The sequence below is a fragment of the Cyprinus carpio genome, chromosome A7, assembly GCF_018340385.1.
Source record: "Cyprinus carpio isolate SPL01 chromosome A7, ASM1834038v1, whole genome shotgun sequence".
NCBI classification, from domain to species: domain Eukaryota; kingdom Metazoa; phylum Chordata; class Actinopteri; order Cypriniformes; family Cyprinidae; genus Cyprinus; species Cyprinus carpio.
The window spans coordinates 28,860,859-28,877,383 of record NC_056578.1 but is presented as its reverse complement, the minus strand read 5'-3'; the positions used below and the strand labels follow the sequence as shown (position 1 = coordinate 28,877,383).

At 36.7% G+C, this 16,525-nt stretch overlaps 1 protein-coding gene across 5 annotated transcripts; it reads left to right on the top strand.

Moving 5' to 3' along the window:
- The first annotated feature begins 241 nt into the window (after positions 1-241).
- Positions 242-16,512, top strand: adamtsl5 (ADAMTS like 5). Of its 5 annotated transcripts, XM_042760691.1 has the most exons (15): positions 242-391; positions 809-1,041; positions 1,149-1,398; positions 3,161-3,233; positions 5,534-5,685; positions 6,103-6,163; positions 7,181-7,286; positions 7,395-7,522; positions 12,183-12,306; positions 13,306-13,389; positions 13,662-13,825; positions 13,966-14,155; positions 14,418-14,525; positions 15,155-15,226; positions 15,333-16,512. In XM_042760691.1, the coding sequence occupies exons 3-15, from the start codon at positions 1,379-1,381 to the stop codon at positions 15,659-15,661; spliced, it is 1,611 nt and encodes a 536-aa protein (XP_042616625.1). In that variant the 5' UTR covers positions 242-391; positions 809-1,041; positions 1,149-1,378; the 3' UTR covers positions 15,662-16,512. The 5 variants fall into 5 exon arrangements, with proteins under 5 accessions (XP_042616625.1, XP_042616626.1, XP_018936206.1 ...); XM_042760692.1 differs by lacking the exon at positions 1,149-1,398 and having other exon boundaries at positions 809-938; XM_019080661.2 differs by having other exon boundaries at positions 809-1,398.
- Positions 16,513-16,525: the final 13 nt, after the last annotated feature.

The window sequence follows — 16,525 nt, the reverse complement described above, 5'->3', positions numbered from 1 at the left end:
ACGAGCCTCAACAGATTGAGCCTTGAAAATTACCTATGGAAAATCCATTAAAAAATTTAATCCCTCTGGGAGTTGTTCTCTGATTCATAGTCTGATGGCATGCCCATCTTTCAATTTATCTAAACTTTCTGTAACTTAAGGCTCACAATACATGGACAATTTAGTACATGCACGAACTACAGCTACTGGAGCATTTGCAATCTGGATTGGACAGCATTCCGTTTAAGAGGGGCGTGTTTACTAGTTTTTCATCGGAATGTAGGCACACACTGGGCTGAGCTTCAGGTGAGCGCGGCGGCACGCAAAGCTGCGGCTCTCATTCACATCAGTACAAACTCTGGCTTACTTTATTTACATGCGCCGGGTCATCACAGACGCTGCTTTGTGACGGGTAACTCACTACTACTTTATTATGCGTGCTGCGTTTATATATGTTTTGCTTGTCATCTGAAATAAGTTTTACTCCCACAGAAGATGCTCTGTAGCCTGTAACGAAATGTGAACTGTAAAAATATTTCATTATGATGTAGGCTACATGTTTTCCCCTCCCCATCATTTCTAATCAGAGTTTCAACTTGATTTTCTTTATCAGTAAGTGCATGCAACTTTGATTTTACCGGGGGAAAAAGGCAGCAATTAGGCTACATTTGATTTAGCGATTTAATGTTGTTGTTGTTGTTATTAATATTATTTATTATTATTTTTTATAAAAAAAAAAAAAAGTCCTGTTGAGTTTTTGGATACAATGACGCATAACGTTTGTGCAACGATCAAATTAGAACAAACGCAATATTATATCTCTTCTCAGATGATATTCAGCGCCTGATGATGTGAATCTGAAACTGAATGTGAAATCCACAGGAGGACCAGGTGTCCTGACCGAGGAGCCGTTATTTTCTCTCAGGGAATACGGATGTTGTGTGTGCTGAGAGGCTCAGGTAGAGTTCACAGAAAGCCACCTGAAGACAGAAGATCTGAAATCTAATAACCAGAGCTTCTTGTGAGATCGGACGCTGATATGAAACTGAAAGCGATTCAGAGGTTTGCTCTATAAAACAAAACCTTGGAAAGTGAGAAGGACCTTAATTCAAATAAGCAGGGATGATGTGAAGTAGCCTATTTATTTTCAATGCTTCATTTTTATTCAGGATTATGTAGGATTCAGGACATCCTCTTTGGGTTCTGCGTGTTAGAAAACTTCAGGAAAAGTAGCTACCCAGCGGAGGAAGCACTTGTGAAACATGGATGCAATTAGGTTTCCCGATTTTTTTGATGATAAAAACCACTGGGATCACACATCTCGTGGTCTTTACTTTATCAGATGAGTGCAGTTTCAGATCTCAAGAAGTTATTTTGTGACACCTGACGAAGACCTAAAATGCAGAAGTCAAACAACAGGTATGTGGATCATGCTCCTCTGCTGTGAGGGGAAACACGTTGATTTTATTGTATTGCTGAAGGGAAGATGGAAAAGAACAAAGAAAACCACCCGGGACAGACTCGAGTCCTCTGTTTAGTTAAGACTATATGGGTCATTGACTTAATAATAAAAAAAAAATGCAGTAAAAATTCACCTCTTCTACGACAAAAACATGTTTTCACCTCTGAATTAAAATTATTATTAAAATGATATTATTATTTGATGCTTACCTTTTTAATTTAGTTAAAAAGCACCAACACACAGGAAGCCATTTTTTTGTCATGTGACCCTTTGAAAACGGTATATTTCAAATATTTTTTTATCATCTCAGACATTCTCATTTGCTTTATTTGTTGCAACTGAATTGTACAAAGCCAAATTTTATTTCAGTCACAGATACTTAGCAAGTGTTACAGTGTTATTGTTCAACATTTTTATTATCAGTTTCTCTGGAAACTCACTATATTGATTGCTTTTGAATTTTTTTTTATAGTATTTTCAACCATCACCATAGCTGTTCAGTATAATATATCAAAATAATATAATTATGAGCTCATGTACTGTTGGTGGCTTATATTTTTGTCTTGTTAGCAGCATTCTTGGTTATGGATGAACATTTTTCTCAGTTGTTTTTAAAATGGTCCCACATCCAGGAAACAGCTGTTTAATCTAATCTTTAAGAGGAGAACAGTTTACTGTTCACATAAACTTGAGATGCTTCAGCATGACTCAAAACAAATGTTAGATTCCAATTAGTTCAGATTTAGGACTTTGTGGTTCGTCTGCCTGAAACCTAATGGTTGCAGACCCATTTAATGTTTCTTTCATGTGGCTTTAAATGGTTTAACTTTAAAATATTTATTTAGAATTAAAAGCATTATTAATGATAAAGTCATTGTTTTTTTTTTTTTTGTTTTTTTTTTTATCACATTTTCATGACAGGCATAGGTTTATGTTCTTACCTTCGGGCAATGGCATTCAAAACCATCTAAATGAACATCATTATTGCCTTTTAACTATTGACCTTTTGACCCTTAACCTTGCTAATAAACTGAGCTAATATGCTAAACTGAGAATTTTATTTTAGGTAATTGTGATGCATTACTTACACTCTGTATCTCTTTTGATCTTGTTTATTCACAATGATTAGAGATGCACATGTAATCAAAGAAAGATGTATTTCATCATGTTGCTCTTCTGAATCAGTTCTTAATGGGAGTGTATTGTTTATAATTGACCAGTGTCCACTCTGGGTTGCTATTTAAATAAGCGTCTTAGCCCATGTTCATAGAAGATTAGGAAGAAGAACAATGTTTGTACACAATTCTATGATGGAGAAAGAAACACTGTGCCATGTTAATATGAGTCTTCCCCTATAAATTTTTGAATTCTTAGGCATTACAACAATACAGAAGACAGTCAGGCTTTAGCAAAGCTGTAAAGAGTTTCTGAGAATCTGCTTCTTTGATGAATCAATCGTTGTGTGGTCTCTTAGTATGCTGACCTCACTGCTGGGAGTCAGACTCATAGTCAAAAAATGCACGTAAACATGTTTTCTCAGTGACGTTAATGTATAGGACACACCATCACTATTTGTTATCATTAATCAAGAGTCTTTGATGTAGAGCAACAACACTTATACAGTGAGCCCTGAAGTCCGGGCTCCATTTTAAAGTCAAATAGGGTGGTGTGTAAGACTTGGTGTGATTGACTTACATGATTTATTTTCTCTGTCTCCAGGAAACTGTCTCTGTGCCAGGCCCTCATCCTCATAACAATACTGTTGTCTCCAAGTTGCCTGTCCTCTCTGCCTGTAAGATGGCCCCTATCCCATTATCCTTCAGTTAATAGACCATTTGCAACAGTAACTTTAATGTCCTGTCATGCAGTTAAACTGAATTTTTAGGGACAATCTTGAACAGTCAGTGTGATATGCTCAGATTGGCAAGGCTCACGGTTTTGCTCACTTTAACTAGAGTGCTATCTTTCCTGTTGATTGCCAAGAGCGAAGCTTAATCAGAGCAACCAGGGCAGGATCACCTAGGCCGGGGGTTCAGAAACCGGGATGCCTCCCTGTATTGTTTTGGATTTGCTGTTTATACACATTGCAGAAATGATCAGTTAAGAAGAACATGATCATTTGGCTCACTCCCTCTTTTGGGTTGTTCAGCCAAAAAACAGAAATTAAAATGTTTTAATGAAACCTGAGTGAATTCTGTCCTTCCAATGGAAGTCTATTCATCAAAAACTTATGATAAAACTGTCAAGCAAGCACGTTTGAGCTTGCCTTTACCATATTTGATGATTTTTATGTATGTGTGATGTTTATATATGAATGAAAAGCCTAAAATAAATCTGTAGAAAGAGATTGTGTCTCTTCAAATGACTTTTAAACAGTTTGATTCATATGGATTACTTATGATGTCTCCACCAAAGCGTCAAAGTTTTGGTGGAATTAATTTTTCAGTGGAGGGACAGACATTTCTCAGGTTTCATTAAAAATATCTTAATTAAGGAATGAAGAATGAAAGTCTAATGAGTTTGGAATGACTTGATTTGAGTAAATAATGACAGACTTTTGATTTTTGGGTTATCTAGACCTTTTAGTTTCACTGGTAGCTATAGGGAAAGCCTGCATGTACTACTCTGCCTTTGGTGCCTTCTGGACCTCACCCAGTTTATTTTCCCAGTTTCCCTCCCAAGATCCAAGCTAGGTCTTGTCCACCAGTCATTATCATCTTCATTCCTCTGGAATGACTTTCACATCTCCTTAAAAACAGCACAAGCAGGACCTATCTACAGGAAACCAAGTTCATTTTAGAATTAGGAATTTCATTTTTTTTTTAAAAACCCTTTTAAGGAATATACTCCAAAGTCAACATGTCTTTTTTAAAATCTTGCCTTTGGGGGGAAGCTGGTGTTCTGAAGTTGAAAGGTCGATTTCATTAATCTGCCTTGCCTACGGGCCCCATGGCAGACTGTCATTAACACTAATTTGAGTCTTTGCTACGGTAAGGAGGGCAGTTCCAGGTCATTCCGGTATTGAAGATGATGGACGTCGGTCATAAAGCACTATTGTGTCTGTGTGTCATTTTAACCCTCACAGCTAGACATCCTCACTCATTACCAAACCTCTATTCACCACAGGTCTCCAGGCTAAATGAGGTCAGGAGATTCTGATACACATTCCATTTCTTCCTGCAGTGGTAATCTTATTAGATGAGTCCAACCAAACCTAATTCTTCTGTAATGTTTTCACTGAAAGGTTAATCTCAGGAACCAGGACAAAGCTCTGGACCAAAAAGCAGTCATATATGTGCCAGTAAAACATCCCTTTAGGGGTCAAACTTTGGAATGCAAGTTTGGTGCTCTGTTTGTATTTCATGTTGTTGTTACGTGTACACACCTCATGTGACTCTCTGAGGTTCCTTAAATTAAATTTACGTGATGTCGTGGATGAATACTATTTTAGAAAAACAAACAGCTGCTCTGTATGAGGATGTTTAACATGATAGAAGCAGAAAACATGCTCTCCACACCTACATTACATTTACAAGAATACACATACACCTTGAGGGAGACCTTAGGCCTCAGGCAACCCATGGAAGCTACTCGCTCTTCACTGGCTTTTACTGCCTGTTTGTCTCAGATCAAAGCCAGAAACGGATCTAAGAATGACAGAGTAATGGTATCCTTGAAGACGATTAGTGGTGGTCTGATATGAATACTGCTTGTGTAATGGAGGCTGTGTGTAATAGAGCTGATGTGGCGTCCTCAGTCGAGCACCTGGGGAACACTCAAACACTTCCACAAATGTCAAGTGCAGTCTAGCATAGCCGATGAGCAGGAAATGTTTTGGTGGCCTCTCATATCATGTGTCTTGAGAACTAGTGAACAATCATTAACACTGAAAGCACAGGATTCCTTCAGTTTAGTGCATGACATACATCAAATGATTTTTGTAGTATAAATATATTTTACATACTGTTTTTATAGTGTATGAGCTTGCAAAAAACCTCTTGGCACAACTTAGTTGATCAAATCTGCCACCTCTGCTGTCTCTCTTTGTTGTTGTTCGGCAACCTTTAATTCACTTTGTTTATACATTTGCAGTCATCCAGACGAGTAGAGCTGGGAGGTGAGGAACCACAGATGCACAGGCAAATACATTTCATGAATGAGTGGGCTTCGTGGGGCGGGTGGTCTGTGTGTTCACGCTCCTGTGGGGGAGGGGCATCTGTCCGTACACGCACCTGCATCACCAGGTAAAGCACAGCCTTTGTTTACCCCATAATGCTATCTTCTCTGCTGTCAGATTATTATACATGTTTTCTGTCGGCAGAGAAATATTAGTAGCCAAGAAAAGAACTGAACTCTAATTTTTTTCTTCTTGACCATAAAAGGCATACAATCTAATTTCAATACACTGCACATTGCTTAATTGCAAAGGTTCATAGTTGTATCTTAAAAAGTACATAGGCCTATTACTACTTTAAGTTACTAATATGCATCTTTTAGGTGTAGATAAGCTGCAGTACAGTTCTTTTACTGCCCCAGTAACAAGCTGTTGTACCCCTAAAGGTTCATTTTTTTCTGACAGTGAAAAATGTAAGAACGCATTCTGTGTAAACAGCCTTACAGTGTTTTACTTGATCATGCTTGATTATTGTTTCTCCCTTTAGAAATCTGATAGGAGGGCCGTGCCCGGGGGACACCAGGCAATACAAGATTTGTAACACAAAGGTGCAGTAAATTCTTTACTGTTTGAACAGGATGTCTACATAGAAATACATTATAGCTTATGCTTATCCTAAGTGTGCTAGTGCAATATCAATAGTTTTTATGTATTTGGTTATCTAATTCTACAGTGCACTTTGTTGTATTTTTGCTTGGACTTAAGGTCATCCACCTTCAAACTTGTCAGATTTTAAATGGATGGTCCTCAATTTCATAACATCACTTTATACATACATATATATATATATCAGTTACTACACAAGTGTGTTGATGCATGCTAACATTATAAAATACCACAAAAAAAAGAAAAGTTTCATCCCCTGTATTAATTTTACTTTAGATGTGCATTGTTCTCATGATCTGTGTCACTATATTGATGTCAGGCAAACTAAAGTTCCCTGAAGTCTTGAGCTTGTATATGTATGGACTTCTCCAAATTTTCCAGAATGACAAAGAATGGTTTTAATGTTAACCCTTGTTTTAGTACATGGTTGCTTTTACCATATTTGATGATTTTTATGTATGTGTGATGTTTATATATGAATGCCTAAAATAAATCTGTATAAAGTGATTGTGTCTCTTCAAAAGACTTTTAAACCATTTGATTCATATGGATTACTTATGATGTCTCCACCAAAGCGTCACAGTTTCGGTGGAATTAATTTTTCAGTGGAGGGACAGAAATCTCTCATTTTTCATTAAAAATATCTTAATTTAGGAATGTGACACATCAAGATGGATTAGCGCTTGCACCTCAAATGCAATATCATATGTGTTCCTGACTACCTCTGAATGTGGACTGAGTGATCAGATCATTGCTTACACCTGTGATCCCATCACCCTGGACAGATGTTAAAACCAGCTTTAAATGGGGTCATTGTGTCAGCACACAGATGCATGTGTTGTATTGATCCTGAGTCATCCAGGGCTGTTCTAGTAACTCTAAGAGTGTTAATAAATCAGGATTTTAGCAGCTTTAGATGTGTGTGTTTTCTCTCCTGAGCTTTGCGTCTGTAACATCAGGAGTGTCCTGCTGACTCTATGGACTTCAGAGAACTGCAGTGTAAAGCTTTCAATGACAGACCCGTGGTTGCTGGCAGCAGTTACCGTTGGACTACCTTTCATGGAGGTCAGTGAAGCATGACTCTTCCCTTTTGAAGCATGTGTTGTGTTACTGTGTGGATTTTTCCGTCTGCTAGGTGCTTATACCGACTGAAACCTGATTTATACTACTTAGGATCCAAGCCATGTGAGCTCAGTTGCCTGGCGATTGGACACAACTTCTACTACAACTTTGGAAGGGTGCTTGATGGCACACCATGCCAATCAGATCAGGGGACAGTCTGTGTGAATGGAAAATGTCTGGTGAGTATATGGTTCTTCATAATTTCATAATAGCTGACAACCTCAAAATACTGTCCACCCTCACAAGAATATTTAAAAGGCTTATTTTAAAGACCTATTTCTACCTGATCTGACACTTTAAAATGACTTTTGTTGGGCTTTTGTTAGGACTAACAATTCTATTTTTAATAGGACAACTTAATAGAAATATTTCAAAATGTTTTTAGTTCATGTTTTAAATATAAGAAAACAATCAATAATTTGTTTTTTAATTGACTAATAAAATGGACGTTTAACAGTAGCTATTTAAAATAAATGTTTTAAAGAAAATACTAAGTGAAAATCATTTTAAAATGTTTGAAATACATTCAGGTTTGTTCCATCATATTACGTCATATTTTTGAGTTGATAACTGTTTATTCAAATTTCATGACATAAAACATTTTTAGGTTACCTTATCAAACTTTTTTTTTCTTTTTTTTTCTTTACAGTACTTTTGTCTGTCTCACCCCTTCTTCTCTCTAAACTCGTTATGCCATGTTTTTACCAGTATTGTTTAAAGTATCTTTTATTATATATTATAATATTATAATAGAGTTTTGGACTTGTGTTGTTACTTGTCACTATCGTATGTATATGGTATTCTGTACTGTGGTGTGTATCACCATCTGATTCCATCAATGTACTATTTTTTTTTTTTTTTTTGGAAGAGGTTATTATAAGGGCAAAGTGAAGTATTACAAAAACCTATACTGTATATGCACATGTAAAAATGACTGAATAGACCTTAAGCCCCATCTAGTCCTGAAGTCATGCTGGTGTGAATTTAGTTTCCATCACATGAGGACTGGAAAGGAGAAGCACATGCATAGTGGGGCCCAATCATTAGCACCATGTGGCAGATTGAATCCATATGTGTGAAGCACACCTTGTGTGTGTGTGTGTGGTTGCCCCTCTGTGAGGCCTCCGAGTCTTGGGAATGTGCCATTGAGAATCATTATTTCACAAGCTACCAAGATTAAGAAAGGAAAGGCAGAGAAAGGCAAAGAAGGAGATAAGGATGGGAGGTCATGTATTAGGAGGAGGGTTGCACCTGCATGAAATGGAGTGCACGGGAAGTCTAAAGACAAACAAGGGCTTAATTATATCCTGCAGAAATTGCTGAGGACAGTGCACTCCTGCACACCTCCCTTCTACCTCTGCAGTCTCCTGTGATGTCTCCTTCTCCACCCCTGCACTCTGGAGCTCAAGCCAAACTTCAGCCTGAATGGTCTTGATCCCTGCCAGGGCCTCATGATCTCACTGTTTGTGTGCGGTGGCTCAGACAGAGATCTTTGTAGCGCAGAGCACACATAGGCTTCTGTATGAAATACTGTTATAATGATTATATTATAAATATTATACATAGCCTACGCAATACGCAACACATATACACACGCATTAGCATACAGGTGACAGTTGACCATGCAGAGCATCACAGAGAAGTTGGAGCGGGGAAGTTAATAAAAGTTCCCAATGCTTCTGGAAAAGCTGCATTTTGAAAGAGTTTTGATTTGATTACCACGACAAACAACAAGCCAATTGGTCATGTGATAATAAGATAATAATAAGAATGTAACAGGCACAACATTAATTTGTAGGGATGTAACAATTAACCGTGAGCCGGTTGAAAATCGATTCAAATATGTGACGATTCATATCGGTTTAGATGCTAAACAAATCGCGATTCATTTAGGGGTAGGAGATTATATGAATGTATGTCTGAGGGGAACTTACTGTCTTTAGAAAAGTTTAGATGGTATTTTTCCTTTTATCTTGCCTCTGTATAATGCATATTAAATTTCATAAGTGCAGCACTGCTTTGTTTACAGCAGAAACCAAGGAGACACTTTAAGATCCACATGCTGGCAGAAAGTGAATCTGCATCTTGTTCAGCTCATCTACTGTTTCATGCAGATATTTTTATGTATAGTTTAACAAAACTGAAGTCAAACCATTCTGTTTTTGCTTCAAAATTTCGAAATTATACAATCTAATTTAGATTACAAACTGCTCATGTTGCATGTATGCAGCATCTTTGTTTGGATCATGATTAAAATCCAGTGGTTGCCTCTAATTTTAAAAGGTGTGAGCACAGACAAAGCCTTATTTTGTTTATATTAAGAGATTTATTTTATTTGGGTTACTTATTTATTTGATTTGGGGCTTGTTTTAAAATTTAAATTTAGTTTTGTTATTTACATTTACATTCTGTTTAAATTTTGTCATTTACTAAAGCGACTTACAAATGAGGACAAGAGAAGCAATCAAAACCAACAAAAGAGAAATAATATGCAAGTGCTATATTAGTATATTATTATAGTTATATTTCAATTTCACAAAGAAATGTACAGCATTTTCTCCAAGCAATAATAAAAGGACACATTTAATTCATAATTTGTCTTAAATATAATTTTGTAAAAAATAAAATAAAAAAAAAAATAAAAAAAGTGAATCGAATGGTGAAATCAAAATCGTGAATTGAATTGTGAGTTGAGTGAATTGTTACATTCCTATTAATTGGAAAAGCTAAATCCTCTTAATATTGCCAATTTTTGATGCTTTTGACAATATCCCTGCCTATTTTAGATTAGATTAGATTCAACTTTATTGTCACTGTGCAGAGTACAAGTACAGAGCCAATGAAATGCAGTTAACATCTAACCAGAAGTGCAAATAACAGCGTATATAAAATAAATATAAGAATGTGTGCATATACATTAAGATTTATGACATATAGTGCAAGTTATGAGGTAGGAGGGCAGAGACCAGCTCAATGCAAATGACTGTACATACAACACGGTACAAAGAAAGTATAAACAGAAAATGCATTGTACAGTGAATATAAAAAAAGAAGGTGCATTATACAGTGAGGTATGTAAATAGCATAAGTTTATATATGGCCAATGACCATAACAGTGCAAATGGCATCCAGAGGTAGAAATGTGCAAGGAAATGTGCAAAAAAATCAGAAATGTGCAAAACAGAGGGAATAATAAGAACATTGTGAGTGAGGATTGTAGACAGGTTATTGTTCAGGTGACTTTTTTTTTAAGCATAATCCAGGATATTGTTGACACATATGAAGCATCTCAGCAAGGAAAGCTTATCGCGGGCCGCCCACAGTGCATGCCCATCCGCTATGCTACTGTGTGGAAATAGCTGTATGAATTGTCAGAAATTATTTATTGTAAAAAATGGTTAGAATTAACCATGTTTTCCTGCCAGTTGGCATTGAGAGTGACTGAAACTTGATGGTCAGAAAAAATGACTAAATAGATTATAGTACTAATAACAGTGACATATGAGAAGTTTAATACCACAGAATTTTTTTTACATTTGCCTTTTTAGAAGCTGCTGTATATAAAAAAAACACAACGTGGCTGAATGCTATTTAGATAGCTGAAGCTTATAGGCGTTCATTATTTTCACTCAATTTAATTAGTTTTTTAGCACCCCCTCTGAACTGTTAAGCCACTCCTTAGCACCCCCAACAAAAAATCTTTGGGACGCCATTTGACAGAGATGATGGATGGTGCAGCTTTACTTTAGAGATACACTTACATAGTGGAGGTGGAAACGGATCGTTTTGTCTTGAACGTGTTTAAAGAATTCAACCCACTATTATTATTATTTGATCTCCATATTGTGGAGTAGATTGTTTTGGAATGATTCATAGTATCAAAATGTTGATATCAGAAATGATGCATATTGTTTGCTTTTAGTTTTTTCAAATGTATGTTGAAAAACAAAGCATTCTGCACCACCCCTTGTTTTTACATGTACTACTGTTAAAAATCATTTTAATATGTTGATTTGGTACTTAAGATTATTATCAATGATGAAAACAGTCATGCTGCTTGATAACTTAATATTTTGGGGGAAACCAGGACACATTGTTTTTCTGGATTCTTTGATGAATAGGCTAGAAAGTTTAAAAGAACAGCATTTAGTTGAAATACAAATGTTTTGTAACATTAAAAAAATATTTACATTATCTTCAATTTAACAAATGTTTGATGAACAAAAGTATTCAAATTTAAAAAAAATGAAATAAAATAAAAAAAACGCTTACCAACCCCACATTTATATGCATTCCAAAACAGTGATTAGACATTTAATAATTGTGAATAAAGACAACAACAGCATAAGTAAAAGCAACAAGAAATAAACAGCAGTCTGCATTATGAATACTTCATTGAATTTCTGTTTGCAGTGTTAAATTCATTACACCTAATCCATCCAGAATATACATATGATTAAAGAAGTTGAAACACTGAAAACTCATGAAATCAATTACAAACGCCAGAAAATATTGTGCCAAGATGAACAGATGAAAACAAACTGTTGCTGCTATTACAACGACAAAATAATTTTTAGTGTAGTAGATAATGGATTTATTTTGAGGGTCTTTAATCTTGGATGCTTCACTCTTTAGTAGTGTCTAAATTTATTTCTTGGAAGGTCTCCAACATTCTGTGGCCCATAAGCTGTTCCTGTTTTTCGTCAGGAGTGTTGTGGGATCAGCTTGTACTGTTAAAACAGAATGTGACAGTGCTTGATATTTTGGCTTCTAATCACAGGGATTGTATGTGTGCGTGTGTGTGTGTGTGTGTGTGTGTGTGTGTGTGGGTGGGTGCAGAAGCCAGGATGTGACTTGATCTTTGGATCTGAGCAGCAGGAGGATGTCTGCATGGTGTGTGGAGGCCACAACTCAACCTGCCTTCATCACAGAAGTGTTTATCAAAGCAACAGGCAGAACAACGGTCAGCAATGAATCTACCTATACTCACACTGACTCTAAACAGCAGAACAGAAAAATAAGTTCAGAATTCAGCAAATATGTTCAGTCTGATTTATATAATATAACGACTTTGAAATGGATATTTTATCAGTTTGAATGAATCTTTGTATGAATCTTGTTTAGAGTTGAGGACAATGACCTCCGAACTGTAAAAACTGGCATTTAGCCATGAAATTCTTAACATAACCACTGTTCAAAAATGTAAAGTTTCTATAAGATTTTTGTAATGTTTTCGAAAATGTTGTTGTGCTGCTTAATATTTTTGTGGAAATTCAGAATTTTTCTGGATTCTTTGATGAATAGAAATTTCAAGAGAACAGCATTTATTTGAAACAGAATGTTTTTGTAAGAAAGCAACACTCTTCACTGACACTTTTGGTCAAATTTATGGATTCTTTTTTTAATCTTTCTGACACCAAACTTTGAACTGTAGTGTAAGTGGTTTCTGGGTGACTCTCTGTCTCTCTTTCTCTTATTTATCTCACACTTTCTCTCCCCCTCACACATATCTGCATGCTTAGAACACTGACACTTCTGGCTTTGAGCTTCTCCACATTAAAACAGAATCTCTTTTAAAATCTTCCATCACACTGGCCAGCTGAAAATACAGAGCATTTACACTGGGGAAAACACAGTGATAATAGTGGCATTGTTTGGCCACCCAAAAAATACGCAGTTTTCCACTCTCTTGCATCTGGATTTCTGAGAGTAGGATAACAGATCCAAGGCTGCCAGCACAGAGCTCTGTAAAGAAGGTCAAAAGTCAAAGGAGAAGAGAAAAAAAAACAGCCTGGGTCATAATTCTGCAGTTCAGTGCCTCGCAATCCATGCTGCAGCTGCAGCAAGACACATCATGGAAACATACAGTTCCATTCAGGACTTTGCACCTGTTGGAAATAACAGTTTTTTTTTTTTTTCAAATAGGCTGAGATGCATTACTCACTCATATGTTTCCCTGCAGGACTGTTTGGGTACAGTGAGGTCACTATGATCCCGGCCGGAGCTACACACATCAGAGTGACTGATAACAGCAGAAACTATCTAGGTTAGAGCACCGCCTTGTGTGAGATCTCTCCAACATATGTTTCTCAAAGCAAAAGTGGCAAGGTGCACAGTTTGAGACAGAATTGTAGAAGATTACAGAAAAAAGCATTTACTTTGTCTTTATTGGTGCAATAAAATAACATATTGGAGAACTTGCAGTTTTTCACTAGGTTCTTGCAGTAACTAAACTTTGTGCAATTTGTCTGATTGCTATCTAAGAGCATTACAATAATGCTGTGTTATGGTAGTGCAATGTTTTTTTGTTTTTTAAAGCACTCCAGAATGGGCGCTCTCAGTTTGTGATCAATGGGAACTGGAAGATCAATGTTCCCGGTGAGTACAATGTGGCAGGAACCAAACTTCTATATCGGCGCTCTGCTGATACCTGGGAGAGTTTCGAAGTTCCAGGACCAACTCAGGAGGACCTGCACATCATGGTTAGCTTTTAAATTACACAAAAACTTGTTAAGTTCAAACTTGAAAAAAAAATTATTAATAATAATAATAATAATTCAACACAATTATTAACCCCTAGTAGCCAGTGCAACTGTGTTTATTTGTTCTGGTCTGATTCTAGGTCTTGTCCACTGATAAGAACTCTGGGATTGAATATGAGTACTGGCTGCCTCCAGACCGCTATGCCCTGTATCATGGGAGAAGTCAACTTCAGCAGCCTCATCACACGTCAAACCACTTACCCTTTGAACTTCCAACCACAACGACTACCACCACTACAACACAGCCAGTCACAAAACCTCATTTCTGGGGTAAAAACCTTTCCTTCCTGATATTTAGGAATAAATTCTATTAAGCTTTTGTTTAAATTACACTAGTTGTATAGTATGGTATTAGAAGTATCTTATCTGTGCAGTGACAAGATCTTGGTTTAAGATAAATTTACAGATTTAATGTTGAGTTCACTTGAAGTCTGTGTGATGGTAAATAATTGGCAGAAATGCCCCAGTCGCTTAAAGCTTAAATAGGAGTCTTTTGTAAATACAACTGTGATTTACGAGGTCATGCTCTCAGATCCTGCTGCTCGCTGGCCTCTTCACCCCCCCTATCAACAGCAGCCAGTCCCACGTTTGGAAAGAGATGAAAACCGCAGGAACCGAATGCCTGAAATACATCGCAGAGGTCAGTGCTATATCATTGCCATTAGTGTAAGTCACCGCAATTCTAGATTCAATCTTGCTTTTAAATATGCTTATTACTTCCGAAACTTTGCAATGTGTGCTTAGTAGCATGAAAAGTAAAACTTTTATTCAAATTGTGAATTGGTCATATATAGAAAGCGGGCAAATAGTGCCCCCTTTATCATCACTGAAGCTGTCAATCACCTCAGTTCAGCACAAATTGATCACTGGCTGAGTTCTGCACTTCTGTCTAACTTGAATGCCTCTTATTGGCTACTGCATTGATGTGCAGATATCTTTGATTGGCTACAATTCTTAGAAGACACATTGCAAATAGAAAACTCTGAAGCTCTTCACACAAATACCATTTGCACAGGAAGTGTTTGAAAGTTTTGATACCGAAGTGACTTGGTACTTTGTACTACCAGTACTGCACAAATGGCAATGTTACATTTTTACAATTTCAGTGTAAACCTGCTACGGAAGTACACATAGTTTTCCGTTATTTGCATATTATCATGTTTCTTGTTCATTCCCTTTGGTAATTGTTGTTTGCATGGATGACAAAGTCTGGGCTTTTTATTTATTTATTTTTTTGTTATGTCATGAATACATTACGTCCTTTTGTAGGCCACTGTGGGAAATGTCGCCGGGTACGAGGGAAGGGTGAGCGCCAGAGACAGTATTGCCAAAAAGATTTTGGTGAGTTCAATCAGTATCAAGTCTCCAATGCCAACATAAAACAAGTGGTTTCATATACATACTGTAGTATATTGGATGATGACAATACATTTGTCTGCTGCGACAGTATTTCGAGCAAAAGTGCTGGAAAAAGTCTATCATGGAGAGGAGACCCGCTATGACGTCCAAATCATTCACACATACCGCAACAGTTATCGTCTGGAACACCGGGAGTTCCTGTGGGCCCCCAACAAATGTGACTGTCCCTTTCTGGAGGAGGGGCATCAGTATGTATTGATGCTGCGACGGCATATTAATTATGAACGCACTCTCAATCGCATCCTGTTGGAGGAGGACAGCTATGCTCAGCCTTATCGAGCACGTGAGGACAGCCTTCTGCGCCCCCTACAGGAGCTCTGCGGTAACAGAGGCAGCAGGACTCAGTTCAGGGGATAAACACATGGACGATCACACTTTCACTGCACACTTATTCTGAAGTTCAACTCTTGTGCCAAAAAACAAGGCACAGACAGAACCCCCGCTCTGACGCTGAAATTAAATCTATGATGACTTTACTAAGGCATTTTGCATTCCTCAATAAAGACAATGGACACTTTGTTGGGATGAATTATGTCCATTAGGACAATTATGGGCATGAGAGAACGCAAAGAGAGTCACTAAATGAAGCACTTTAGGTGGACAGTCACCTTCTTTTAAAATTATACACCAAAGTAAATAATACACAAAGGATTTATGATGCCCTTTCTAGCACCACGTGTTTGTTAATGGCATAAAATCATTTAACAGCATGTCTGTCTTTATCATGTGCATTTTGATGTTGTTTTTTATATATGTATTTATAAGCAGACAGTATTTCTAGAGGAAACCTTGATTTATATATTGTCTTATAATTTTAAATGTTTTACCATCCATATATTTGCTTTTATCAATGGTTATGAAGTCCCTCAGTGAAATGATAATGAGTGTTATGAGTCATATATATTTACACATTCAAGATAAGCAGCATATACATATAACTGTCTATAGTGGAGTGCTTTTGCCAGTGAACAGTTGCTTTCTGCTTTATTTTTAGCAGCTATTTTTGCCTTTCATTATTTGCAGACTAACTAAGATTATTTTATTACCTTGATGAGGTTGTTAAATTATAGTCCAGCCTTTCTACAAAACACACATAAACTCTAGAATGTGTTTTATTAAAAATATATTTACAAAAATAACATTGTTTATGACAGTGACATCAAACTTTCTAACATAAACAGGCAATTAGAGCTAAATAGGCTGTAGCTTGGTTTTTAAAGT

Bases quoted from the DNA above. Each gene is read 5' to 3' on its own strand.
- adamtsl5 (XM_042760691.1), top strand. From the start codon at position 1,379: ATGCAGAAGTCAAACAACAG. The intron at 1,399-3,160 runs GTATGTGGATCA...CTCTGTCTCCAG, and splicing joins ATGCAGAAGTCAAACAACAG to GAAACTGTCTCTGTGCCAGG. The intron at 14,156-14,417 runs GTAAAAACCTTT...TCATGCTCTCAG, and splicing joins CACAAAACCTCATTTCTGGG to ATCCTGCTGCTCGCTGGCCT.